The following is a 27,105-nucleotide window of genomic DNA, read 5'->3' as shown; positions in this document are numbered from 1 at the left end:
TGTTCATGGTAATGATTATAAAGCTACTTTGATCTTTCATTTATAATATCTAGACAGCTTTAACACTGTATTTTTCTGTGTTGTCTAGCTAGAGAAAAGAGACAGGGATTTGATACATGCGTTAATCCTCTAAGATGGATTTTCAGGACCCTCATCAACTTTTACTGTGGTGGAAACATTTTATTTGAAGTTGAGCTAAAGAAAAACATTTTTACAGCCCAGAATGAACGGATAAGTCCATATCTTTATTTTACGCACAAATATTGATTCGATAATAGCCTGTTTCAGGAAAGGGTTTCTTTGAGTGAAAGGAGGACCTGTGAAAATTCATGTTTGGGGAGGAAGCTGGAAAGGACCTTTATAATGAATCTCTGTCAGAATCCATCAAATTCTTCCTCTTCACTACTGATGTCACCTTCTTCCTAGCAATTTGACACTCTTGTTGGAGAAGGAGGAGGCCAGATGAGTGGCGGTCAAAAGCAAAGAATAGCCATTGCGAGAGCCCTCGTCCGAAAGCCGAAGATCCTGCTTTTGGACATGGCCACCTCGGCATTGGACAATGAGAGTGAAGCCATGGTGCAAGAGGCACTGAACAAGGTTTGTTGAAAGTCTGAGTTTCTTTTATGAGTCCATATGGAAATTCTTGCGTTGCTGTAGGAAAGGCAGCTGTGGAGAGAGAGGCAAGAGAGACAGACAGAGAGACAGAGAGAGACAGACAGACAGAGGGAGAAGGACTCCACGGGTCAGTGTATCTGTTTGGAATGTATTAGCTCACCACAGTGGTCCTCACAGTTGAATGGAAGACACTATGATTTGCTTCTAAAAGCTGCACATGAAAAAAAATTTAAATCTTGTAAAGTCTAAATTAAAATATATGATTTTTAAAATTTCCCTTTGGGTTTTTAGCTATTGATTAACAGCAGCAACCAGACCAATGTGTGGTGGTGCTTTTCAGCCACAAGAAAGCACGCTGGCGTTTTCTAATGTCCGTACAGCCTATGTACAGTCTTCCCAGGGACCAAAGCTCTGCCTTGCTTGTGGATTCTGAGACCGTCCAAATGTCAATGTCAGCTCTGTCTTGTGGTCTGGCCTAACTGTGCCCCGTACATTCTTACAGACTCAGCATGGGCACACAATCATTTCCATCGCTCATCGCCTGTCCACGGTTAGAGCTGCAGACGTCATTATTGGTTTTGAACATGGTACAGCCGTGGAAAGAGGCACCCATGAAGAACTGTTGGAAAGGAAAGGCGTCTATTTCACTCTAATGACTTTGCAAAGTCAAGGAGGTCAAGCCTTTAATGAAAAAGACGTAAAGGGCAAGTACCTTTTCCAATACGCTTGTACATTATATTGAATAGTTAGCATATATAATGTTTTTTTGGGTTTCTATGTGTTTTAATATACAGTGTCTTATTTGTTCTCCTCAGAGCCCTGGGAGACATTATATAGATAGATAGATATCATAGAGATGACCAAGGAAAGAACAGATGTTTGGGAGGTTTATTTATTTATTTTTTTAATTGTTTTGTGACAAATTATTTTTTATTTTTTTATTTTTTTTCAATTTTTGGTTGTGTTGGCCTTTCATTGCTGTGTGCGGGCTTTCTCTAGTTGTGGCAAGCAGGTGCTATTTTTCGTTGCGGTATGCGGGCTTCTCATTGCGGTGGCTTCTCTTGCTGCAGTGCATGGGCTCTAGGCTCGTGGGCTTCACTAGTTGCAGCACATGGGCTCCGTAGTTGTGGCTTGTAGGCTCTAGAGCACAGGCTCAGTAGTTGTGGCACACAGGCTTAGTTGCTCCTCGGCATGTGGGATCGTCCCAGACAAGGGGTTAACCCAAGTCCCCTGCATGGCAGGCAGATTCCTAACCCCTGCGCCATCAGGGAAGTTCCTTGGGAGGTTTAGTTATTGATCAAGTCATAGAGCTAAAACCTAGGTCTTCTGTGGAAGAACTTTCAATTCCATGCCCTTTTTCCCCTCACACACTGCAAATAGGCGATGCTCCTTAGAGTGTCCTGCACTCACTCAGTAGGAGTTCTCCTTTTGTTGGCTGAGTGAATTAACCAATGACTAAAAAGGTTTATGCTTATTTTTCACGAATGTAGATAGATACTTCAGGCCCTGTGTACTTTATCATTTTCATTCTGAATTTTCTTTTCTTTCTTTCTTCTTTTTTTGGCTGCTCTGAGCGGCATGCGGGATCCAATTCCCGGACCAGGGACTGAACCCATGCCACCTGCAGTGGAAGTGCACCACTGAATTTGGTGGTTTTCCTCAACCTACGTTAACCAACCATTCCAAACTTTCTCTACCATATCTGGATTTGTTAACACTATTGGGTAAAATGACTATATACACTTATGTGATTTATTCTGAAAAGATTTTTTTTTTAAATTTGGTGTATCTGTCATTTTGCTACCTCTAGTAGGCGCCTCACAAGTTCTTTTTTTTTTTTTTTTTTGGTTCGCATCAGCTATAGCTATAGATTATTTCTGTGGTGATAACACATAGGCTATCATATGGTTCAAAAGATTCAATCCTGCTGAGTATTTTGAATTTTTTTAATTAGAATGTGCTGGACAAGTGCTAACTTTTGTTTATTGCAATAAAGCTAATAGACTGTTCTAGCATCAGACATAGTAATGATATGCTAGGCAAGTAGAGTAAATAATTTTATTTTGATATGCTTCTGCTTACTGGATACACTAAGGGATCCCTCGTGTTGAATAGGAAAAGATGAAACTGAAGATGCCTTACTGGAGAGAAAACAGAGCTTTAGAAGAGGGAGCTACCAGGCTAGCTTAAGGTAAGCTCAAGCCGTGGAGCAGATTTTAAAGTTTTCAAATGTTCTTAGGAGCCCTCTGCAGGTAGGATCCGCTGGCAATATCTCAGGTGCAACTGGGAGAGCCCTTGAGCACAGCCCTAGGATTTGTATACTATGAACATGCAAATGAATCCTTGGTTGCTATACTGACATTTCCGTCTCCAGTTCGTAGAGATGTTTTATTTAAATTTGGCTTCTTATTGTACTGAGGGTAGGGGTCATGCTAAAGGTGCTGTGTAGTTGGAATGTTGTTTATTGAGCATAGAAAGGGGATTTAAAAAAAAATCCATGTTTAGACTTGTCTCCCAAAGCTAACTGTGGTATGAAGCACTGGCTTAAATGGAGGTCACATTCATGCCTTTAGCTCCATTCTTTAACTTACTGAGCTGCAATTTAATTATAAATATTTCTGCTCCCAGAGTTACCCAACCAAAGGCAAATCATTCTTTAGCTAGATGAAATAAGAGATGCATTGTCTAACGTTTAAAGAGAATTTCCCTAAACATGAATTTTTTTTTTTTTCCGGATCAATACATGGGTATTGACTTCCAAAACATATTTTTGGAGTATGCTATAGAGCAAGACTATAAATTTAGTCTTTATCCTGGTTTAAGAGTTTCAAAAAAACAGTTCCTTTATTAAAAGTCTGTATATTAAGAACAATTCTGCCCAGGAGTATTTGTCTATATGTGTGAAAATGTTATTCAAGATATTTTTTTCTTAAGATAGGAAACTATTTGTAGGCAATAGACTGACAGCATGTTTCTCTACCATGGATTTTACCATAAGGGTCATTAGAATCACAATCTGAAGATACCAACGAACTTCTTAAACACAGAAAATGACTAGGTGTCTCTTTTGATCACTAAGTTAAAGGTTGCAAAAAGATGTATTTCATGGTCATGTCAACAAGAAAATTAATATTTTCTTAATTTTTCACGTGCGCAAAATTTTTTCGTTTCTAAGTAGTTTACTTACAGTTTACCATTAGGACCAGAGAACTGGTGTTAATACAAACATTTCCTATTTGGCTATTAGTTCTCACAAATTCTACATTTTGGTGACTAGGAGGAGAAACCCAGAAATACAACCTACACACAGAAAGTAGCTATTAACCTCCTGCAGAGAAAGATTTATAAGTTTGAGTAAGAAGGTCTGTTAAAAATATCTTACTGTGTATGCTGACAGATTCTTTTTTAAGATGACTAATTGAAAAGTTAATTTGTATCTTATTTCCCTGGCTTCAGTCTTTTTGATGCCTAAGTCTCTCTTTAGGATTATATTTTTGGTTCAAGTACAATTTCTTGGATGACAGTAATTTCCTACATAATAATGTTGAGAGAGAGAGCGTATATTCCCAAATTAGCTGTTTTTACTTGTGGTGAGAAGCGGTACACAGCTTCTGAGGGAGGGAGGGCAGATGTTGCAGGTTTCTGAAAAGGGGTGTGATAGAATTCTAATGCTGGTGTTTAAGGTAGACTGCCCACGGTCTCGCTGGGACAGCTTATGTCAGGCAGGTGGGATGGTGGGCAACAGGGAATGAGAGACAGAGAGATTTACGAAATGTAAGATTAAAGTAGTAGGAATTTGAGGGGACAAGGATCAAGGTCTTCCATCTCAGAACTGGGAGGCAGTCAACTCTATTTTGATACCCTCTTCTTCTCCACATACTCCTACCTTGGGTCCTACTGCTCTGTTTCCCATAACCTTAAGTCTCAGCCCTGCCAGGCACTCTTGTCTCTCCAGCTGACACATACTTATTCCTCATCCTTTTGGGAGATGACCTCTCGACCTTAGTTACCTAACTGAAAGAAATGACTCTATTGCTGCAGAGTTTCAGGCCAAGTGGGAGGGGACTTGGGGTGTCCTAGAGGCCAGTTTGGTAGCAGGGAGGGGGGTGAGGTGTGGTTTCAGGCCTGATCACAATGAGACTTGGCAAGAGTTTAAGCAAGAGCAAGGAAGAGGGAGGACTTGGTATAAATGCACCTGTTGAACCTGGCGACTGAGAGGACAGCGATGCTGTCAACAGAATGTGGGAACAAATCGGAGTCATGAAGCAGATACACTGCTGCCTTCTCAAGAAGGCTAGACGAGCATCTACAATAAGCAGACACCACCTTGGTATTTGTTTTCGTCTAACGTCACCTGGATACGGATGATAGAGACTTATGAATAGCTCCATCTGGATAGCATTGCCGGAGCTGACACAGATCTCCTCATCACCGCGTCTCTCCCTTTGCACGGTGCTTCCCAGATTAAGTGCTTTGATAGCGTAATGTCCATCCTCTCAAGCCTTCAAGATTGTCTCTGTCTCTTATGACTCTATTTGCAAATGACTAAAAACTTAAGCCAACCTGGTTTAACCTTTAAAGGGAAAGACTAAGTTAACATAACTCAATAGCCCAAGGATGTTTTGGCTTCAGGTAAGGCTGAGGCTTCGATGATTTGTCCAAGATACATACAGTTTCTTTCCCTTCCCTTCTCAGCTCTCCTTTTTTTTTTTTTTTTTTTTTTTTCCAGTATTTATTTTTCAGGAAGCTTCTTTCCTTGACATAATTGCCAACAGCTTCCAGTGTCACATACTTTCAAGTTTAACCTAGAGGAGAGTAAGAGTCCCCTTTCCAGAAATCTCATGGAAAAAACAAAACAACTTGAGTCAATCACTTCCTGTGTCTGCCCTATACTAAGTATATGTAAATAGTAACCCTGTCGCCATGCTCCTCTTTATACTCTTCTATCAAGCAGCAATGCTCTTCCCTCCAGCCTACAGATAACCGGATTCTACCTTAACCACCTCCTCTATGAAGCCTTTCATGGTAACACCTGACATACATTCTTTTTTCCTTCAAATTTCCATACTGTGTATTTAAACCTTCCTTATAGCACTTACCATGTTCTTCCTTCTATCGGGGTTGGTTGCATGCATTGCTCTTCCATAAAGTGTTAAGCTCCTTGAGGGAGAAGTCTGTAATTGACCAGTCTTTGTATCCCCGCAGCACCTGGCATTGATTTGCATATTGTAGGTGCACAGTGAGCTCCTGGCGAATGAATGAACATGTCAAGTGAAATTATATTTCAATAAGAGATTTGTTAATTAAATCCATCCCTAGCAGCAGTATATAGCCTGGAGAAAATTTCACTATGGCCCTGTTTCCTCCCACCAGTCCATTAGTATCCAGGTGGCATTATGCCAAAGCAAACATCAGGGTGAGAGAGAAGGAGAGAGAGAGAGAGAGAGAGATCAGACCTACAACCGGAAGGGAGGTAACAACCATGGACCACTGCTGTTACAGAAATTAGTAGAACCATGTGGGTTTGGAATGGATTTGACTCTTGGACCTTTTTCTGGTGGACTAGTGGAAAAATGTTGCCCCCCTTCTCTTTCTCCCTCCTCGGGTATGCTCTGAATCAGGGCCTAGCTTGGTGTCCACAGCAACCAAATTGATTAGCTTTGCCTTAAGAATAGCTCTATTGGGGTGGGATAGGGAGGGTGGGAGGGAGGCTCAAGACGGAGGGGATATGGGGCTATATGTGTACGTATAGCTGGTTCACTTTGTTGTACAGCAGAAACTAACTCAATATTGTAAAGCAATTATGTACTCTAATAAAGATCTTAAAAAAAAAAAAAAGAATAGCTCTATGAAACTTGATCAGGAATTTCCCTTATGTGGTTACCATGTGACCTAGCAAACATTTCTGTTCATTTGACACAAGTGATGTAAACTTGCAACCAGCTGAGTCCTGTTCCAACCTGCCCACAATCCACAGACTAATTCATCTTTCTGTTTACTTACAGAGCTTCCATCCGGCAACGGTCCAAGTCTCAGCTTTCTTACCTGGGACATGAACCTCCCTTAGCACCTGTAGATCATAAGTCTATTTATGAAGAGGACAGAAAGGTCAGGCACCACTTGCTCATGGGGGGAGGGAAGAAGTCTCTCCTGGGGACTATTGTATGCCCTTTAAGCCTAGAATATGAGTTTCCGAGGCCTTTATCTAGTATTGTTTCATTAAGTTGAACTAAATCAGAGACTCCATTAAGACCTGTCGGAAAGTCTAAATTTTCCATGATGTTTCCCATAATATGTTAAAAGAAACACAAATTAATTACATACTTTTAAGATTATATGGTAACTGGAACTGAACTATTAAGGGTTAGTTGATAATTCTTATATGAACCATTCTAATAAACATAGGCAAATTACACGTACTTAGCAGATTATTTGATTATGTAGGTGTCCTTTTAAAGTTCTTAAGAATATCTGAAAACTTTTTTTTGTAAAATTTTAAATCTCCTTCTTAAATTATAATAATCTTGGCAAAAGTGTTTGATCAACAGAAATATTTGATATACAAGTTATAGCAAATTTTAAATTATTGGGGACTGATTAGGTTTTATGGTATTTGTTTGCTTCATACAATTTTATAATAATTGTTTTAGGGTGCATTTAAAATTAATACTGTTAGTTTTAACATCATTCAAAACAACATAAAAATGAAAGAGAGAGACGAATCAACACATGTAACAATATTCAACTTTCTTCATCAGGGTGTCCAGTGCTGTGGTGCGCACAGTCTTTCACATAAGGTGGCCATCCCTCCTCCTCAAAGCCTTTCTTAATCACTGAGCTTCAGTCTTCAGGCCTGATAATCCCATTTTTGATCCCCCGTTACTCTTTATTTGAATATTTTCATGGCAGTTTTCCTTACTGAGGCTTTTTTCAGGTCATGTTGTCTTATCCTGTTACTAAATTATAAGCTTCTCAAAGTTGGTGACTATCTATTATTTGTGTTTGTATCAGCCTGGGCACCTTGCTTTGCCATGAGAAGAGCTCTGTCAAACCTAACTGGAAGCTCCTTTATCTGGTTACCATGTGACTTCGCAAACATTTCTGTTTATTTGACACATGTAAACTTAGAACCGGTTGAGTCCCATTCCAATCTGCCCATGGTCTACAGACGCTTTCATCTTTCTGTTTAGTTACAGAGCTGCATGTAGTAGAACATCAAAAGATTTTAAAACTAGGATGAAAAATTAAATTTTTACAGTAAAATAAAGTCCAAACCATAAGATTTATCAAAGAAAATGAGTCAGAGAATATTTTAATTACAAGCACATCCAATATGCATGATGTAATTTCAAATTGTCTTTTAAAAATTTCAGTATGAGAATCCACTTTGGGAGTAATTATAAACACTGATTCACAATGCCAAATTTGGAATAAAGTACTACTTACGATCTTATGGCTATGACGGAAGGATTATTGAGGCTCTCTTTTGGCTTTAATATATTAATAAAGGATAGATAGAGGTCTCAATATCTAATAGAGTTGGTTTAAATAAGTTTCATAGAAGAACACTTTGTCTCAGGAGCAGTGGGATGAATCCAGGGAGAGGAAACGTTTAGCAAGTGCGGTGGCTTACTGCATCTGGCCATTAAGGTCTCCGCACTTGTTCCAGTTCTAGCAATAGGTTCTCCACTTATGTCCATGGTGCTGCCACTCATAACGACAAGATGCATTATATAAGGAGTTTAATAAGCTTCAAGGGAGAAAAAACCAAACACTACGTTGACATTTTAAACATGACAGCACCAATCATGTTCAGTTTTTGCATTTTAATTTTCCCCCCAGTTTCTGGGTAAATATTTGACAATAAAAGCATGAGAGTTAGGAAGGAAGGAAAAGGGGATCTGATTTTGTTGTTATTGTTGAAGCTGGTAGATGACTCGGTGTTGTGGCCGAGAGCGATCAGATTTCCTGGAGATCTGAAGACCAGGTTCCCAGAGTGCTCGTGCGGCAGGGGACATTCAGAAGGGAGTTCTTTAAATAAGAGGAAATTGACATCAAATATAGAGATTAGTTTTAGAAAAAAAAAAATGCTCCATAAATCAGTGTAATCTGAAAAAGATAACACTTTGATTTCTCTCTCTAGTTAAGGAAAGGAATGGAAGAAAGGAAAAAAGTGACAGGGACGTCAATGTGATTTTGCTAAAGTTCGAAGTGAAAAAGGTCTTATGCTTATCTTCATACTGCTCATTTGTATGATAATTATATTAGAATCTTTTTTATTTAAAAATTACATTTTTTAAAACGGAAACAACAGAATCAGGGTTAATAAAATTTAACCGTGTTTGGTTAAAGTATGGACTTTCTAATCCAAGTAAATTTTAAAGTGTTTTAATAGTCAACTAAATTCTGTAGAATCAAGCACTGGTAAACTTTTTTTTTGTTTTTCTTATTTTGATGAAGAAGCTCTAATCTGACCTTCCATTAACTGGGAGATGTTCTATCTTCTGTGGCAATGCAAAAGTTTTACTTATGTAAAGGCGTTATCTCCACCTTGTGGTCTCTTAGAGTTTTGATTCTGAAAACTTGAAAGAAATGGTTTCAAATGTCTGTCCTTCCAAACTCTAAGTGGGGTGTCTGACACAGCATCTCATAGTTAGATGGTGACGGAGCTATGACCACAGCCTGTTTTCTCTTGCTCTCCGAGCTATACTCTTGGCTGTTGTAAATGGAGTCAGATCTGAGTCACAATGCTGATAAAATTAAGATTAGGATTAGAGGAAACCTGCAGGCTAGAGGTTCCAGTCTCTAATATCTATGCATCTCTTTCAGAGAAATTAAAAAACAAGATAGAATATATAGGACACTGAGTCAAGGTCAAATATCAGACACCTATGGCTTCATCACAGCTAACTTACAGATAGGGTTTAGGCAATGGTTAAGAGATAGGTCAGAGGATCTCTAAAAATGACCAACAGTATTTGATCATTTGAAGTCCCTGACTCCTGGTCATAGTTACCATTTCCTGTCACTGTATCTTAAAGTTGTTATCGAGGCAGGAGACCCCTGTGGATTGGCAGACGAAATCAATGCAACAAAGTGCAGAAATTGGGACATAAGCTTTAAGTAGGAAGTTATATTTTCACCCGACCTACACAAGGAAATTGCAGGAAGGAAGCTGGGAAAAGCCCATTGTCTAGGCTTGAACCATCTACATCGTAAGTGAGTGATCAATATTTTTTAAGTAAATGTTTTGTTGCGTGTATGCACCATGGGCATAAAAGCTTCATTCATTCTTTCATCCAATAAACATTGATTGCACACCTATCACTGCCAGGTATTGTGTTAGGGATGCAAAGATGAGCAAGAGCCACTGTCCTTCTCCCTGCCCTGGAGCTGCTGGCAGGATACTTCTTTACACATGATAAACAAATGAGCACTGTGCAACTTGACATTGACACAATAGAGGCAGGAGCACTGCAGTGAGGATGCATATATAAACTTTCATAATGGGTATCTCTCTGTGAGAGTTACTGGTTTGCTGTGAATTTATTTTATATATATAGATATAGACATAGATATAGATATAGATATAGCTTTTTAGCTTTTTTTATATGAGTAAATTCGCCTTTAGCTTTGCAAAATCCCAGAAGTAAAAACCCTTCTTGTACATAATGACTTTAATTTTCTTTTATTCTTCTACTATCTTTTAGCCATATCAAATCCAAGTCAATCAAAAGTCAGTTACTCAGGGACATATTTCCTAGTTTGTGTCATTTGGTCCTGATAGCCTCATCTTTTGGGGGGCTGGGGCATAGTTTCCTTTAAAGTCAAACTTTTAATGACAGGGGACAAAAGAAAATTTTTCAAATTAATTAAATTTTTCTTCTTGTTAGTTTATCTTAGAATGTTGACTACTGGACGAAAGGTACTTCATACTGCTTTTAAATGTCTTCCGTTTTGCTGTTAAGGTTTAGGGATACCTTCAGATATCAGAAGACCAGGGAAACTTCTATCATGTCAGACTATGGGTGGACCATCCCGTGGGATAGTGGTTCCAGGAAATGTTGAAATTTAATATCCCTAGATGGTACCGCACAGCTGACACTTTCAAAGCATACAAACGTGGCATCCCAGACATTTAATCTTGGAAGGAGTTTTGGATATTGTATACTGCTGAGGATCTCAAAAAAATGGGCTTTTTCATCAGAATTACCTGAGAAGTATTTTTTAAGACACAGATTCATACTTAGGCTTGCTAAATTAGAATTTCTGTTGATGGGACCCAGGGGTCTGTGTTTTTAATCATCAACCCACATGAGTCTGATACGTATCTGGATCTGGACACCAACCACCATCTAGAATTGTAGAGGGTCTGATATTTTGCTCTATTACAAGCTATCAAGTTGCCTGACACAATTTCCTGGATACCGGCAGAATACACAGGAGCTCTGTGTCAGAGACAAAAGACCTTTTACTCAAAGCACAAGCAGGCGTCAGAGCACAGCATCTGCACGGGTTCTCAGCCCAACCTCACGCCCCGTAAGTCAATGCAGAGAGAACCAGATGATACCAGTAGATGAAGGGGGAGAGGAATCCCGGGCTCAAGGAATCTGATGTTTTTATAATGGGCAACAAGCATATCTGCCCTTTTCTTGGGATGGAGACACTACCTCTGTCCTCCAAGGCTATTTGCTATACAAACGCCCTTGAAAAAATAGCTGAACAAAGGTAGTCGGTGCCTCTTTTCACAAGATGTGCAGAAACACGAGAGACCCATGGAGAATCGTCTCCCCCACACAACCTTGTCCACCTCTTTCCTTCTGAGGAGGAGGTAACTGAGCCCCAGAGAGCTAAGGTGCTTGGTGATATACTCCATTGGTGGCCACGTGGGGCTCATCCAAGAACCCCATTCTTTCTATGCCTAATTCCCTCATGCTTTCCCAGGCACCCTTCTTCCTCTCTGCATTGATTTCCTAAAGTTTAGTAAGATGTCAGAGATGAAATCATTGAAGGATTTGCTGCACGAGTGAGCAGTAATGACAAGTGCAACTCTTGAGGGCTGGCCAAGAGCGAACTTGAAACAGAGGCATTGACAAGTCCATCACCCGCTGAGCTGTTCTTCCATCCTGCTTGGCTTGTAACTAGAATGACAGGGACACCAGGCTTTTATTTAAATTGAATTGGCAATGCAGTCTTTGACTTTGGAAGCAGAAGGATAGTATTTGAAGCCCCTTGCTCTCGTCTGTTCCTGACATTCAGCTCCCTAAGGGATAAATTACTGCGTGTTAGTGAAAGAGACCACTGATATTTTTGTGGTCAATTTGCTGTAGACATTTTTAGTATATTTTTATAGAAAAAGTGAAAAAATCAATACAGATCTATAGAAGCCACCTAAAATCCTTTCTCAAACAAAGTGGGCAATAAATTTAACAAATTATTGAATAATGGGCCTAAAGACCAAGCACTGAATAGTATGTGTAGCCAGGAAAGATGATAGTGAAAATGATGAGATTCTGAACACAGTGTTTGCCATCAAGAGGATAAAAATTTGCTGGCCCTGACACTTTAATGACAACTGAAGAAATTGGGATAGGGAAGTTTTGAAATAATTTTTACTCTTTGTGAAGAAAAGGAAGGATTTAGAAATCCAAATTGATTGCCATTGACTTCTGGGCACTAATTAAGGAAAACGTTATAGAAAACATGACACTGATGACCGTCAACACCACTTAATACCCTTTAAAAATTATTTTGCCTTGTTTAGATACACTGGCCTGCCTTAGCGCTCTAGCCAGTTACTAGATTTTAGAGCTTTGACATTTATGAAGGGCATACCTTGAAAATTTCACAAGTCCTCAAATCTGTAAATACCACTACAGCACAACAACTATTTTAAGTTGGGGGGTTATTTTTCTTACAGATCCAACACATTTCTCACTCTCCAAGAGTTAATACCTGTGCAATTGTGACATGAGAACTACAGGCTCACCTTCAGATGAGCAGACACTCTAAAATCCATCCCATCCAAGTCACAGCATGGTTGCAAGCAATTCAGAACCATCTCTCACAAAATAACCAATCACTTCGTCTCATAGATCTTTGCGGTCACTCATAACCAATCAAGCCATGACTCAAATTTGTGAATGCTAAAGGGGTGGGTGCATAACAAAAGAGTGTATGCAAGAATTTAGGTGATTTGTGTAACTCCCTCTCCCCTCAAGGACAAGAACATTCCTGCGGAAGAAGAAATTGAACCTGCCCCAGTCAGGAGGATTCTGAAAGTCAATGCTCCAGAATGGCCCTACATGCTGGTAGGGGCCGTGGGTGCAGCTGTCAACGGGACAGTCACACCCTTATATGCCTTTTTATTCAGCGAGATTCTTGGGGTAAGCAAGCAGCTGGACCAGCCTTCTTCTCCTCCTACCTTTGGTTTCTCTATCAGTGGATATTGTCACTTTTGATAGGTTGACTCTTTGTTGTAATGTATTTAGCTCTTTTTTAAAGCTCTTTTTTTAGCTCTTTTTTCCTTATCTCTAAAGGATTAAAAATGTCTCCAGTCTCCATCACACAGGAGGTAAGAAGGTAAAACTGTCTCTCATTTGGGTGGGCAGCACCTTCCGACAGGCATCATGTCTGAAAAAAACAGCACGCTGGCTGCAAATTTAGTGTCAAAAGAAGGCAATGTACCTATGTGGAAACCAAATCAGAACGCAAAGCAGGTTGGCTGAGTGATACAAAAGGACAGGGGGGCCATTTCGATCTGCTGAACAGCTGAGGTACGAAGGTTGACCTGTAATAGCGGATGTTTGTGCAGGCTGTGTAACGCTCCGCTCTTTTGCTGGCTGCACCATTGAAATGGGGAGGCAGAGAGAAAACAGGAAACTGAAGAGAGAAGTAAAGTAAGACATGGATAAAGAATAAGCTTATTTCAGTTTTTCACCTCCTAGGAGTCTTGATATTCTCCACTTGACTTTATTGCTATAAAATAATATAAAATAATAATGACTACACACATTAATTGAAAGTATCCAACTAGCACTATCTAAGAATTTTGTATATAATAGTTCACTAAACTTTCCTAATAACCACCTGTGGTAGGTATTCTTATTGTTCTCATTTGACAAAGGAGCAAACCAAGGCGTGAAGACCTTAGGGGAGTAAGTGGTAGAACCGGGATTCAAATCCAGGCGGTGTGACTGCAGAGCCAAGTGCCAATAAAACCTTATCATTGCAAAATTAGTCGTCAAAATGCTACCGCATCTTCTGAGTTGAAATTTACACATACACGGATCCTGTGAGGTCAACAGGGAGACAAACCTGACTCTGATTTGGAGAACATTATCAGCTTGTTCAAGGTGACGCAGGGTCACATTCGCGGATGGGGCCAGGACTAGCACCAGTGTTTTTGAAGGATTTGTGAGAGTCCTAAGTTTTAGTTTCCCCCTCTACTGTTCTTTCTCTTTTGCGGTCTCTCTGGCAGAGGTGCTGACCAGAAATAAGTTCCCTTGGGCGCGAATTGTGGAGAAAGACCTGCAAGGTCCACAAACAGAATCAAATCAATCCTCCAGGGAGGGGCTCAGCCCCTGCTTCAGTGTTCACACCTCCCCCTTGCGGGGAGTGAGGAGAGCATCAGAAAGGTGGAAAATCGGAGACATGGGGCTGCTCTGGGAAACCGAATTTCTGATTGTGCTAAAAATAATAACTAACTTATATTCCTCAATATCTAGTACGTACAATATCCTACGAATAACAGAACTGTCTTTCATGCATTCAACAGATGTTTGTTGATTGCGCCACCTAGACTTGGGAATGCAGTGTCAGTCAGGGCGCCTTCGCTAATGGAGTTTCCAGTCTATAAGGAAGGCAGACATCAAACTGAAAAATCCACTCCTCACTTACCAAATATTTATTGATCACTCACTGTTCGCCATACACTGTTGCTGGTGTTAGGAGCACAGTGAGGGACAAGAAAAGCAGAACCTCCTGCTCTCATAAAGCTGACATACTACTAAGCAGAGGCGCTCAAATGCACTCCGCTGAGCAGTGATGTAGATGCAGAGGGTGTAGGGGATGGTGTTGAATCTGTTAAGACCCAAGACTATGCCCTAGATGTTTGTTTTAAAATAAATCAGGATGTCAGCTCCTTTGCTGATCATCTCTTTCTCTCCTATAAATGCAGAATAGGGAATGTACTCACTCAGCTTCACCCAAACCCTGTGTATGAACTGCTTTGGGAGGAGTCCTGGATTCCGCCCCAGGAGACTTTTTTTCTGCCCTGGGGTCACATCATGCGACTTCTCTGGGCTGCAGGTTCCTTAACTATAAAAGGAAGGATTGACAAAGGTGATCTGTAAGATACCTTCCAGCTCTAGTGGTCTATGAAATGGCACACTCAAAAAAAAAACGGATGGTTCAGTTGTAATCCCTGCCCTCTGAGAGCAACCGCTTGGCTACTGGTGGTGAGAATATTCTCTGTGATTCTTCTGGTCACAACCAGAAAATCCTAGCCTGAGCGATTGAGCTTTTCACTTAAGGACGGAAGGATCAGAGCAGCAGGATGTAGTTGGTGAAATCCCAAATCTGCTCATCCTTAATATTCTCACAGGGTTGTCTCTGCTAAGAAAATAAAGCTTTACTATCTTTCATCTTTGATAAATAAGGTTGTTTTTGTTTGTCTCAGCATAATTATCACATATTCATCAGTGGGTTCATGATGCTTTCATCTCCCAGGCTATAATCACGAGTAAGTAATTGTCTGGTTTTAATTGCGCTATTTTCATTCTGACATATCTAAAGGGCACAGTATTCACATTTGGTATTGAGACCACAGTTTGGAACAAGGATCCCGCAAATGATAAGGCATTAGGAGCCTGGTTGCTAATCTAGCGAAGCCTCAATGTACACATAAGGCGTAATTTCCCTGGTTCACTTTCCCTGGGTCTATTTGACTTAGAAAAGGTGCCAAGTGTTGCAAGCACAGCAGTCTGGATGTAGGATGCTGGGGAAAAGCATGAATGTTGGAGTTATTTGCCATGGTCTCTGCTCTGTGCTGTCTGTGTGCGTTTGGGCAAGTGACTTCTCCTTGATGAGTCTTAGTTTCCTTAGCTCTAATATGGGGCAAGAAAACCTACCTCACTGGGTTGTTTTAGGAGCCCCAATTTAAGGAAATCCTCATTTAAGTTAAAGTAGGTTAAGTAACACATTTGCATCTGGTAAATAGCAAGAGTCTAATGAATGTTCGTTTTCTCCTTAAACAAACTTACCTTTATGAAATGGAGCAGATGCGCGCTCAAACTACAGCTAGTTTAAAAACAGAAGAACCTGTGGATGGGCAATCCTTTGGATTGCATTTCATTTCAATAAAAATATACAAAGAACTCATGCAGGAGAATTTTGGAGGGAAAAATTATGGATAGCTGATGTCCAATCTTGAATATTAGCCAAACATTCTTTTTTAACATTGAGAAGATGGGTAATACCAAGAGCCAAGAGAGCATGCCCAAAAGAAGACCATTGCGCTGGAATCTGGAAACCAGGCATTTCCTTATCTATTAAGGGCCACTAGCTAAATGAACTTGGACAAAGGACTTGATCTTGTGGGCTTTAGTTTTCCATCTATAAAGTAAGAGTTAAACTGGCTAATCTGCAGTGCTATAGTCCATGATTATAATAGGTGACCTTAGGGAGGAATGAGAATTGTGGCATCACAGTTTGGGGGATTTGCATAGCGATTTTCTTTTTTCTTTTTGGCCACACCGCATGGCTTGCAGGCTCTTAGTTCCCCAAGCAGGAACTGAACCCGGGCCCTGAGGCAGTGAGAGCTCAGAGTCCTAACCATTGGACCAACAGAGAATTCCCAAATAGAACTGAAGTTTTGTTGGGTTTGTTTGTTTGTTTTGTTTTGTTTGTTTTGGGTCTTCATTGCTGTGCATGGGCTTTCTCTAGTTGTGGTGAGTGAGGGCTACTCTTCGTTGCAGTGTCTTCTCTTGTTGCGGAACATGGGCTCTAGGCACACGGGCTTCAGTAGTTGTGGCTCGCGGGCTCTAGAGCACAGGCAGGCTCAGCTGTTATGGTGCACGGGCTTAGCTGCTCTGCGGTATGTGGGATCTTCCCAGACCAGGGCTCGAACCCATGTCCCCTGCATTGGCAGGCAGATTCTTAACCACTGCGCCACCAGGGAAGTCCCTGTATAGTGATTTTTAAAACCAAACTGAAATACATCTTTAAGTCCTTGTATTTGTAAACAGTAAACTTGTGTGAGTTATTCCAAGCTGGGATGAATGACTGCAGCATCTTCTGAACACACTTTGTTCAATAAGAAAGAATGTATTCTTTATTACTAAGAACTGTAAAGACCCCAGAAACTCTGTCCTAGAAACAGTACATCTCATTAATTTAGAACCCCTGCCCCAACTTTGGAATTTGTGATAATTTCAACAGGTTACTTCAGCTTTACAAAAAAAGGATTTGTTAATGGAGTCGTATACATTGTTTTCAGGAGATTTACTTAGCATATAGCAGGCACTCGGTAAATATTTATTGAATAAATAGTTTCCTTTGAGCAACTGCTTGCTGGCATTGTTCTAGTTACTCAGATTAATGCAGAGCAATAAATAGGAGTTACTGTGCAGCTCTCTAATGAATAGTTTTTCTGAACCCTCACAGTTTCCTCACTTAGTCTGAATTAGGAAGGCTTTCTTGTACCTAAAATCTATCTCACTGTAGGGCGATGTCATTAGAATATGCAGCTGTTCTTTGCATTTTTTTATTGCAACAGCTTGGGCCCCAATCAGTTACTTGAGCATGGGCCTGTAAGTTCAGGTTATACTTATGAGTATAGTTTATCACTTGCTATAGATTGAAAGAAAACCCACTTGCAATTTCCGTAGCTTTTTGAGGGGAATATTTTCAGCTTCTGGTGATTTAGAGGCAACAACTTCAGCCTCTCATGGATGGAAGCTTTTCTGTCCTAAGCTAATTCCAGTCAATGCCTTGATGGTTAGTTGCTCTTTGTGTGTGTGTGTGCACCAATTGATTTTTAATGATGCTATTATTTGTATATATAAATAATCTGTAAAACTAATAATAGGCAAGGAACCGGAGTGGGAAAACCATCTTTATTATTGGGGGAAGACATAGGTCATGATAATACTTTGAGTTTCATCCCAGAATAATATTCTCAGATTCTCAAGTAACTTCCCCTCTTTTCTTCCTCTTGTCCTTCCTTCATTTCTTCCTTTGTTTCCTTTTTTCCTTGCCTAGTTATGTAAAGATTTGAGCCATTTCATCATATTTTTCATCTGTATCAAAGAAAAGCCAATAAAATTACCTACATCAGGCAAAGAAACAAAACAAAAATTCTGTCAGTCATAACCACTGGGTTTCATTCACCAGCCTTCCTTTCCCACAGAGAGTTAAGTACACAGATTCATGGTTAACTTTGATTAAATGCTAGTATGTTGAAAGTGAACTGGTTTTAACCCAATGCCTAAGAGGAATTTCTTTTAAACATATTTGAATTGATTTCTTTTGCTATTGTTTGTAATAATAAATTTACTTCCTTGCTTACTGTCTTGCAAAGACTTTTTCCATTCCTGACAAAGAAGAACAAAGGTCACAGATCCACGGTGTGTGCCTGCTCTTTGTAGTGATAGGCTGTGTATCTCTTTGCACTCAGTTTCTGCAGGTAAGGAATCTTGTTTTTCAGTAAGCACTTCAGCTATGTGCCCCCTTCTCATGTTAAAATATCATTAAAGACTCCTTTATGTTTTAGGGATACGCTTTTGCTAAATCCGGGGAACTTCTCACAAAAAGGCTACGTAAATTGGGTTTCAGAGCAATGTTAGGGCAAGAAATTGGCTGGTTTGATGACCTCAGAAATAGCCCTGGAGCACTGACCACAAGGCTTGCTACAGATGCTTCCCAAGTTCAAGGGGTAAGCCGTCGGGGGAAACCAGGGATATAGTAACTGGAGTAGACTTTCTTTCCTTTGCGTATTTTGATAATCACGTATGTATTTCCTATGAGACACACATATGTATTTTCTAATCGCGGGATTAGGATACCCCAGAGCCACATTTTCACCAGTTTCCAAAGCTAACAAACAGCGGCTAATGCACGTCGTCTCCTAGGCAGTGCCCAGAATCCGTGTTACGGCATGAAGCAAAATCTGTCGGGGTTTTGAATTTCCTCTGAATCTAGCAGTGGAGAAGAACTTTCCCAAGACTCCTTTCTCAGATCATTTTTTTGTTTTGTTTTATTTTTTTAGCACCCCCAGAGGGTATATGGAGAAAAGCCTCCTTTCACAGGTGCCCGGATTGTAAGTTTAGTCTTAGGAAAAGAAGCTGTTCTGAGCAGCCCAGCTGGGAATCCGAGGGAAAGACGGAAATGATTGCTATCTAGAATCCTGACACATTCAAGGGCCATCTTTTCTGACGAAGGGAGACTAAGCTGTGGTTTCTAAACCCCAGAACCTGCAGCCTTGGTCGGGGATTTATCCACGTGCACAAGATGAGGCTACACCGTTCTAAAACCAGGCATTTGGATTAAAGTGATGAGAGTTCAGTTTGCCTCTCAACACCACTACTCACTTTCTATGAAAGCAAGAAAAAGAGGAAAGAGAAAAGCCATGGTTTGTCCGTGAGGCTCTTGGAAGAAGAAACCCGCTGGATTGGTAGTGCTGTACTGTGTGTCTCGAATTCTACCAGTTCAGCTGACAATATGAACAGTGATATAGGGAATTTCAAAGGAGCATGCGATCCTCTCACTCAGAGGAAAATCCCTGTAAAATTTTCATTTCGATCATTCTAGGCTTTTTCTATGTTTACATGTGTTTCCCACAGTCTCTGGGTCACACTGTACCTATTATTTTGTGCTCTTTCTTTTTTCCCCTGAAACAATCTAATGTGAGCCTATTTTGGTCCTTATATATTCTTCCACAATGAATTTTTAATGACTGCTTAATTTGTCATTTTAATATATCATCATTTCTTAAAGAATTACCCATCTAGGTCCCCCTTCCTACCCATAAGCAATTTATATCATTTTACATCAAGCTTGGCATACCCTTGATTATTTTTTTAGTTCTCAAAATGTAATCGCTGGGTCAAAATGTATAATCATTTTGAAAAGTTTTCATATGCATTGTCTTACTGCATAAAGAAAGTTTGCACCAATTTTACTCCCATCATCTGAGTATTTGATAGTCTAGTTCACCTTATTCTTGACCTTAGAATAAATAAAAAAGCCATAGTCTTATCTCTTCTATTTTTGCAAGCTTCAATCTGCAAGGAGCTTCTACAGGTTATTCTTTATCACTAGAATTGATCTCACACTGACTGGTCTGGCTCTGACAACCGTGAAATGAGATTAGTCAACAGATGAGCTCCCAAGAAGCTGTGAATAAGATGTACTTTTATTAATCCAGCCTTCGCGTGCTTGGCGGTGGCGGGTGGCGAGGCGGGGGACTCATTATTTAAAAGGCCCTCCCTTTTTAAAACATAGAACTGCTATATGATCCGGTAGGTATATATCCAAAAGAATTGAAAGCAGGGACACAAACAGATACTTGTACACCATGTCCATAGCACCGTTATTCATTACGGCCAAAAGGAGAAAACCACCCAAGTTTTCATCAACAGATCAATGGATAAACAAAATGTGGTATATACACACAATGGAATATTATTCAGCTTTAAAATAAATGAAATCCTGATACCTGATGTAACATGGATGGACCTTGAAAACATTATGCTTAGTAAAATAAGCTAGACACAGAGGGATAAATATTATATGATTCCACTTGTATGTGGTACCTAAAATCGGCAGAGTAAAGGACACAGAAAATAGAATAGAGGTGAACGGGGGCTGGGGAGAGGGAGGAAGGGGATTAATATGGATGGGTATAGAGTTTTTGTTAGGGATGATAAAAAGGTTTGGGAATAAATGTGGTGATGGTTACATGACATCGTAAAGGTATTTAATGCCACTGCCTTGTGCATTTGGGAATGGCTAAAATGATGAACATTATGTTATGCATACTTTATCAAAATAATTTTTAAAAACCTATCAGTTCGCTATTACGCACATGTTAACTTTTAAGAAATAAATGTTACTTTAAAAACCTTAAAAAAACAAAAAAAACAACAAAAAAAACCTATCAGTTCGCTACCCAGTAGCTTTCTCATGATATCTAGGCAGAGACCGAGTGTCTGAGGTTGGTTGATGGCTTTTGCTTTGCAGGCTGCCGGCTCTCAGATTGGGATGCTGGTGAATTCCTTCATTAATATCACTGTGGCCGTGATCATTGCCTTCTCCTTTAGCTGGAAGCTAAGCCTAGTCATAGTGTGCTTCTTTCCCTTCTTGGCTTTATCGGGAGCGGTACAGACCAGGATGCTGATGGGATTTGCCACTCATGACAAGGACGCTCTGGAGGTCGCGGGACAGGTAACTCCTCCCCCCCCCCCCCCGCCCCGGCCAACTTTTCAGACGGCTTCTGGCTGAGCAGCTGTCAGACTGCTGAGAAAGAGGGGTGCGGACAGGCAAGGAAGCTGTCAGCCTGCAAACACTCATGGTTAGAAACTTCCCATTAGCCTTTCTCATACATGCCTCTGATGCTATGAGATCGAGCAGATGTCAATAGTAGGACAGACACAGAGGATTACGTGTTCAATTTCCTCTCACACTTAGTTTTTCCTACATCCCAATTTGGTGTAGTGTTCTCCTTTGCAAGAGAGGAAAGTTCACTTTCCCGTCTGTTGGGTTTTTTTCGGCTTAATGGTTTCTCCAGGTCATGCCACCCACACAGAGGAGAGTTATCTTTTTAATCGCACATGCTTTTAACGTTCACACTTCAGTGTCTGCTTAGACTTGTTGCAAATGTATTTCCCAAAGAGAACCATGAGATACATACAGTTTAAGTCTCCAATACACTTGGGTTTTAGCGATGCACTTTCAAGAGTATGTTCTAATTAAATCTGGTTATCCGAGGTAAACGAAGAGATGGTAGCATAGACATTTATCAGGGATAAGAAAGCACACACACAGGTATACACACCTTCACCTTTTAACACATTTACTATAAACTAGGTTTTTTTTCTCTTTAAAGAAGGAATGTGAACACTGTCCAAGTGGGCAGGAGCCAAAAGGATTTCGTAGGCCAATGGTGGAAAGTAGCCCACTTTTGTACCCCTTAGGATAGGACACTAATTCAGAAAGTGATTATTTACCCTAGACTAGGAATTGAAATGAATACAAATTCGTAGTGTAGACTAAAAGATAAACTTCATACTCAATTTTAATTTATCTTGCATAGTATTTGGTCAGGTTAATTTTTTAAGAAATAGAATCTAATATTTTAAGTTTGTATTATTAAACAATCTTTTGTCTCAGACACATCTAAAGATACCATTTTGGACGTTTCAAATGAATTCACAAAGACAACCTCGTGTACCATTTTTACCCCTCTTCTCCCTTCCTCAACGAGTAGAGGCAACAAAGCCATGTTAGTATCAAGCAGGACTTGAATGGAACTGATGGGATGTCTCAGGGTCCAGTCGAGTTGATTTCCAGCCACTTCTCTGTGTCCCCAGATGCTGCCGCTGGCTGTGATGTGTACCACCTCCTGCCCTTTGCACTTTGCACCGGATCTAATCCATGTAACCACCGGAAACGTCATGAAAGTGGTTATCTCCGCTCTCTCATTTCTAAAACCCTTTTTCATCCTTCAGATTACAAACGAAGCCCTCAGTAATATCCGCACTGTGGCTGGGATTGGAAAGGAGAGGCACTTTACAGAAGTGTTTGAGACGGAACTGGAGAAGCCGTACAAGACAGCCATCCGAAAAGCGAATGTTTATGGATTCTGCTATGGTTTTTCCCAGTGCATCGTGTTTGTCGCTAATTCTGCTTCCTACAGATATGGAGGTTACTTAATTCCCAATGAGGGGCTCCACTTCAGCTACGTGTTCAGGTGAGGGTTTTATCTGGCCAAAGTCATGCAGGACCAGCATCCTAGAGAGCAATAGTCTGGTTCTAGCTGTTAGCTTCTGCTGCTTAAACCATCTCAAACGTGGCGTCCTCAACAGCTGAGATTTGTTATTTCTTAAGATTGTGTAGGTTGTCAGGGTGGTTCTTGTGGACTGGGCTGACTCAGACAGGCTTCTGAGTGGCCTTCTGTCTTCACATGGCCCAGTAGCAGCTGAGCTTGTTTTCTTCATATTGTGTTTTCAGAGTTCCTAGGGCAACAGAAAATTGCAAGCCCAACGTGCAAGCACTTGCCAAGTCTCTGCATGCATCACATTTTCTAATATAGCTTTGGCCAAAGAAAGTCATACGACCAAGCCCAGATTCAAAGAAAAGAGGAATGGACCCCATCTTTTGCTGAGAGGTTCCTATAAGTGTTTCTCCTTTACTCTCACAGTACTATCACACAACACTGACCCCTGCTGGGTGTCCTACAGTTTAATTCTGACACTATTTACCTGGAGATAACGTTAGATCCTCCCAAAGGTTCAGGGCTCAGTCCTACAACACTGTCCCTCCCCCAACCCTCCACGCCAATTGCAAGTTCAGGTCATCACCTATGCTTCTGACCAACCAGCTATAGACCCAAGATTCCTATGACCTCGTCCTCAGCTTTGATTAATATGTGAGAGCGCCTCAGGGGAACATTTTACTTACTAGATTACCATTTTATTATAAAAGGATGCAACTCAGGAACAGGCAGAGGGAAGAGACGCATAGGGTATGGTATGTGAGAAGGGCTTGGAGCTTTCATACCCTCCCCAGGAGTGCCCCTCTCCCCAAATCTCCACATGCTCACCAGCCCAGAAGCTCTCCGAACTCTGTCTTTTGGGTTTTCAGGGAGGCTGCATCTTGCAGACCTGACTAATTAAATCTTTGACCGTTGGCGATTGAACTCAATCTCCAGCCTCTCCCCTCCCCTGAGGTCGAGAAAGAGACTGAAGTTCCACCCCTCTAATCACGTGGTTGGCTCTCTTGGCAACCAAGCCCCAACCTTAGGTTTTTAACCAAAGTCACTTCAGTAACATAACAAAAGACACCTTGAGCCTCTCAAAACTTGGGAAATCCCAAGGGGGTTAGGAGTTCCATGCCAGGAACTGACAGAAGACCAAATATATATTTCTTATTATAAATCACAATATCACAGAGTAAAAAAGCCATATTGCAAAGGAATGTGTAGATGAATTAAGCATTTCCACAATCTACCATACTGGTTAATGCTGAAAGAAATCAAGAAGACTTGAATAAGGATGGTTCATTGATCTACCTTATTTGAACTCTACTTCTTGCAAAGAAGGCAGGTCTCCAGCTGACTCTTCTTAGGTAGGGGCAGCAAAGCCCAGTCAGGGGAATTACACTCCTTTCTCTATAGCTGGAGTCTGCTCTTCTAATAAGATTAGCTGTGAGTCCAGAAGTGAGAGCCTAAGGCTGTCAGGCTACCAAGGGACTGGGCGCACATGTATATGCGTGTGGTGTGATGGGATGGGGGAACCTTGGAGGGATGAGGGGGAGACGATCTGAGAAAGCCTTGGAGGACATTAGGAAAATAGGCCCTAATAGAAATCTGTTCTCAAGCCATGAGTTCTGTTTTCTCGCCTTCTATCTTCTAGCAATATAGAAGAAATTTTTCTCTCCTGCTCCACTATACCCACCCCAACCAGGAAAGTTTCTTTTCTAAATTTTTGCATATTTAGAGCTACTAACCCCATATCGAAAGTCACACACTGTTGACTGACTTAGTTTACGTAAGGTTTTTGAAAACGTATTTGCCAACATGTAAAATTGGGAGACTACAGAAAACTCCTGATTTCTGGCTTCTCTTTAAAAAATGAAAGATGACCTTCCATCACTTCCCATTTTATTCCATTGCTTGAAGCTTTGGACTGGGCTCCTGGAGATGTTTGGGTCTGGAAGTCTGGTCTAAAACCATTTCTACTCGTGAACTGAGCAGTAAAACACACGGAGACACTGCACTCCGCCACCACTGAGGCAGGCCCCGTGATGCACTGCCGTGCAGGTGGCCAACCTCAGGGGTGCCCCTTGCAGCGTACACGGCAGCCCTACACAGCACGAGGGCTATCCCTTACCACGTTCATCATTCGTTCCGGCATCCTCTCATGTGCTTATTAATTAGGCTCATGTTGAGGCTGGGGCATGTAGGAAGATACAGGCAGTTGCATCTTTCTCATGCTGTCTGAAGGATGCATTACATGCCTGCCTGGTACAGAGTTGATGCTTATATCACCAATCACTGTCTTTTACCCACTGATCATAGATTCCTAGAATGTTAGCATTGTAAAAATCCAACCCAGTTGGATGATCTTTTAAACACCCCTCCTTTTTTCCCGCTCCAAGAAATCTTTTTCTTTTTCTTTTCTCAAACAAAAAATTTTTTTAAAAAGGCTGTTGCAGTCGAAGCAGGGTTTGGCGGTCTGAGATAACCACTATGGAAAACAATTTGGAGGTTCCTTCAAAAACTACAAATAGAACTCCATATGATCCAGTAATCCCACTCCTGGGCATATACCCAAAGAAAACCATAATCCCAAAAGAAACGTGTACCATAATGTTTATTGCAGCACTATTTACAATAGCCAGGACATGGAAGCAACCTAAATGCCCATCAACAAATGAATGGATACAGAAGATGTGGCATATATATACAATGGGATATTACTCAGCTATAAAAAGGGATGAGATGGAGCTATATGTAATGAGGTGGATAGAACTACAATCTGTCATACAGAGTGAAGTAAGTCAGAAAGAGAAGGACAAATATTGTATGCTAACTCACATATACGGAATCTAAAAATGGTACTGATGAACTCAGTGACAAGAACAAGGACGCAGATACAGAGAATGGACTGGAGAACTTGAGGTTTGGGAGGGGGCGGGGGATGAAGGGGAAGCTGAGACGAAGCGAGAGAGTAGCACAGACATATATATACTACCAACTGTAAAATAGATAGTCAGTGGGAAGTTGTTGTATAACAAAGGGAGTCCAACTCGAGGATGGAAGATGCCTTAGAGGACTGGGGCGGGGAGGGTGGGGGGGACTTGGGGGGGGAGTCAAGGAAGGGAGGGAATACGGGGATATGTGTATAAAAACAGATGATTGAACTTGGTGTACCCCCCCCCCCAAAAAAAAAAAAGGCTGTTGCAGTCGAAGCAGGATTTGGCGGTCTGAGATAACCCCCCCCACCCCTGCCCCCACCTTGTTCAATCCTCCCTTCACCCTTTCTTCTTAGACCACAACTTGAAAACCGATAATCTCTCCAACCTCCCATTCCCAGACAAGGCTAAAGAGACCTGCTCAAGGCTGCTCAGACCTTTCCAGGGCTAGACCCCCAAACTCCTGCCTCTTAGGCCATCACACCAACTGCACCGCACCCCCTCTACCTGAGTGCCTGTCTGATTGCAGGGTGATCTCATCAGTTGTACTGAGTGCGACAGCCCTTGGGAGAGCCTTCTCTTATACCCCAAGTTATGCCAAAGCTAAAATCTCAGCTGCACGCTTTTTCCAACTGCTGGACCGACACCCCACAATCAAGGTGTACAGTAGTGCGGGTGAAAGATGGGTAAGTATTGAGGTGGGGGTAGGAGGGCAGTGCAGGAGGCTTGTGCTTTGCGTGTGTGCAGGACAGCCATTGGGCCACTTAGGTGCTAATTTCTGCAGTATATAGGTGCGTGCATGTGCACTCAGAATGGACTGGCAGTCGAAAGCTGGCACTTGAAGAAGGCAATGATACGCAGTGAATACTTGTTTTGTAGTACACAGGTACTCTAAAACACGCTTAGTTCCAGAATGAATGAAGCTACCTGTCTTTTGAGACCTACCCAACCACCATGATTTCTACTGATGTTCTGGTATGGGATACAGCAAAGCCAGCTTCTCCTGTCCAGTAATACTGATTTAATGCATGTTTGGGTTCCACGTGAGCTCCTGTGGACTCCCAGAAAATTAATTTGATCTCAGTGAAATATCACTTTTTCTAATCGTTAGTTCCTACAGACGTTTTTTCACCTACCCTGACTAATTTTTAGTATCCCAGTGTGTTCAAGAGAGCAAAAATTAACCTAAACACCCGTCAAGTTAACTAAATTCAGAAATCTTTTTAAATTGGTCAAATGACCTATTTCTCTTTCAGCTCAATAAAAGGCAAGTCTCTGTGTGGTTTATTAAATGTCTTATTAATTTCTAGAGTTCACGTCAGATAGCACAACTGAAAGTATGCACCTTTGCAATTCAGGGCTCAAGTAGCTCTCTGTGTAAGTCATTTGAAGTGTAACACTATTGTTTTAAACCTTTGGGGGAACGGAGCTGTAGGAGTTTGCATAGTTACTGGCTTCTGTGATGTAATCATATCTTCTTTTCTCTTCCATTCAGCATGTCAAAGAATGAGTGACAAGGAAATCCCCTTAGCTTAGAATGGGAATAAAAGATGGAATATCTTCAAATTCAATGCT

At 41.0% G+C, this 27,105-nt stretch overlaps 1 protein-coding gene across 1 annotated transcript in view; it reads left to right on the top strand.

Moving 5' to 3' along the window:
- Nucleotides 1-27,105, top strand: part of ABCB11 (ATP binding cassette subfamily B member 11) — a 76,853-nt gene that overhangs the window by 41,967 nt on the left and 7,781 nt on the right. The window contains exons 15-24 of the mRNA XM_057747093.1: nt 427-597; nt 1,118-1,319; nt 2,731-2,806; nt 6,621-6,723; nt 12,837-13,001; nt 18,197-18,301; nt 18,389-18,550; nt 20,857-21,060; nt 22,344-22,585; nt 26,060-26,216. Coding sequence (XP_057603076.1) covers nt 427-597; nt 1,118-1,319; nt 2,731-2,806; nt 6,621-6,723; nt 12,837-13,001; nt 18,197-18,301; nt 18,389-18,550; nt 20,857-21,060; nt 22,344-22,585; nt 26,060-26,216 — 1,587 coding nt within the window. The remainder of the gene's footprint in view (nt 1-426; nt 598-1,117; nt 1,320-2,730; nt 2,807-6,620; nt 6,724-12,836; nt 13,002-18,196; nt 18,302-18,388; nt 18,551-20,856; nt 21,061-22,343; nt 22,586-26,059; nt 26,217-27,105) is intronic.

This window comes from Hippopotamus amphibius, chromosome 8, assembly GCF_030028045.1.
Source record: "Hippopotamus amphibius kiboko isolate mHipAmp2 chromosome 8, mHipAmp2.hap2, whole genome shotgun sequence".
NCBI classification, from domain to species: domain Eukaryota; kingdom Metazoa; phylum Chordata; class Mammalia; order Artiodactyla; family Hippopotamidae; genus Hippopotamus; species Hippopotamus amphibius.
Note: the sequence above shows the minus strand (reverse complement) of the source record. Positions and strands in the feature narration are given on the sequence as shown.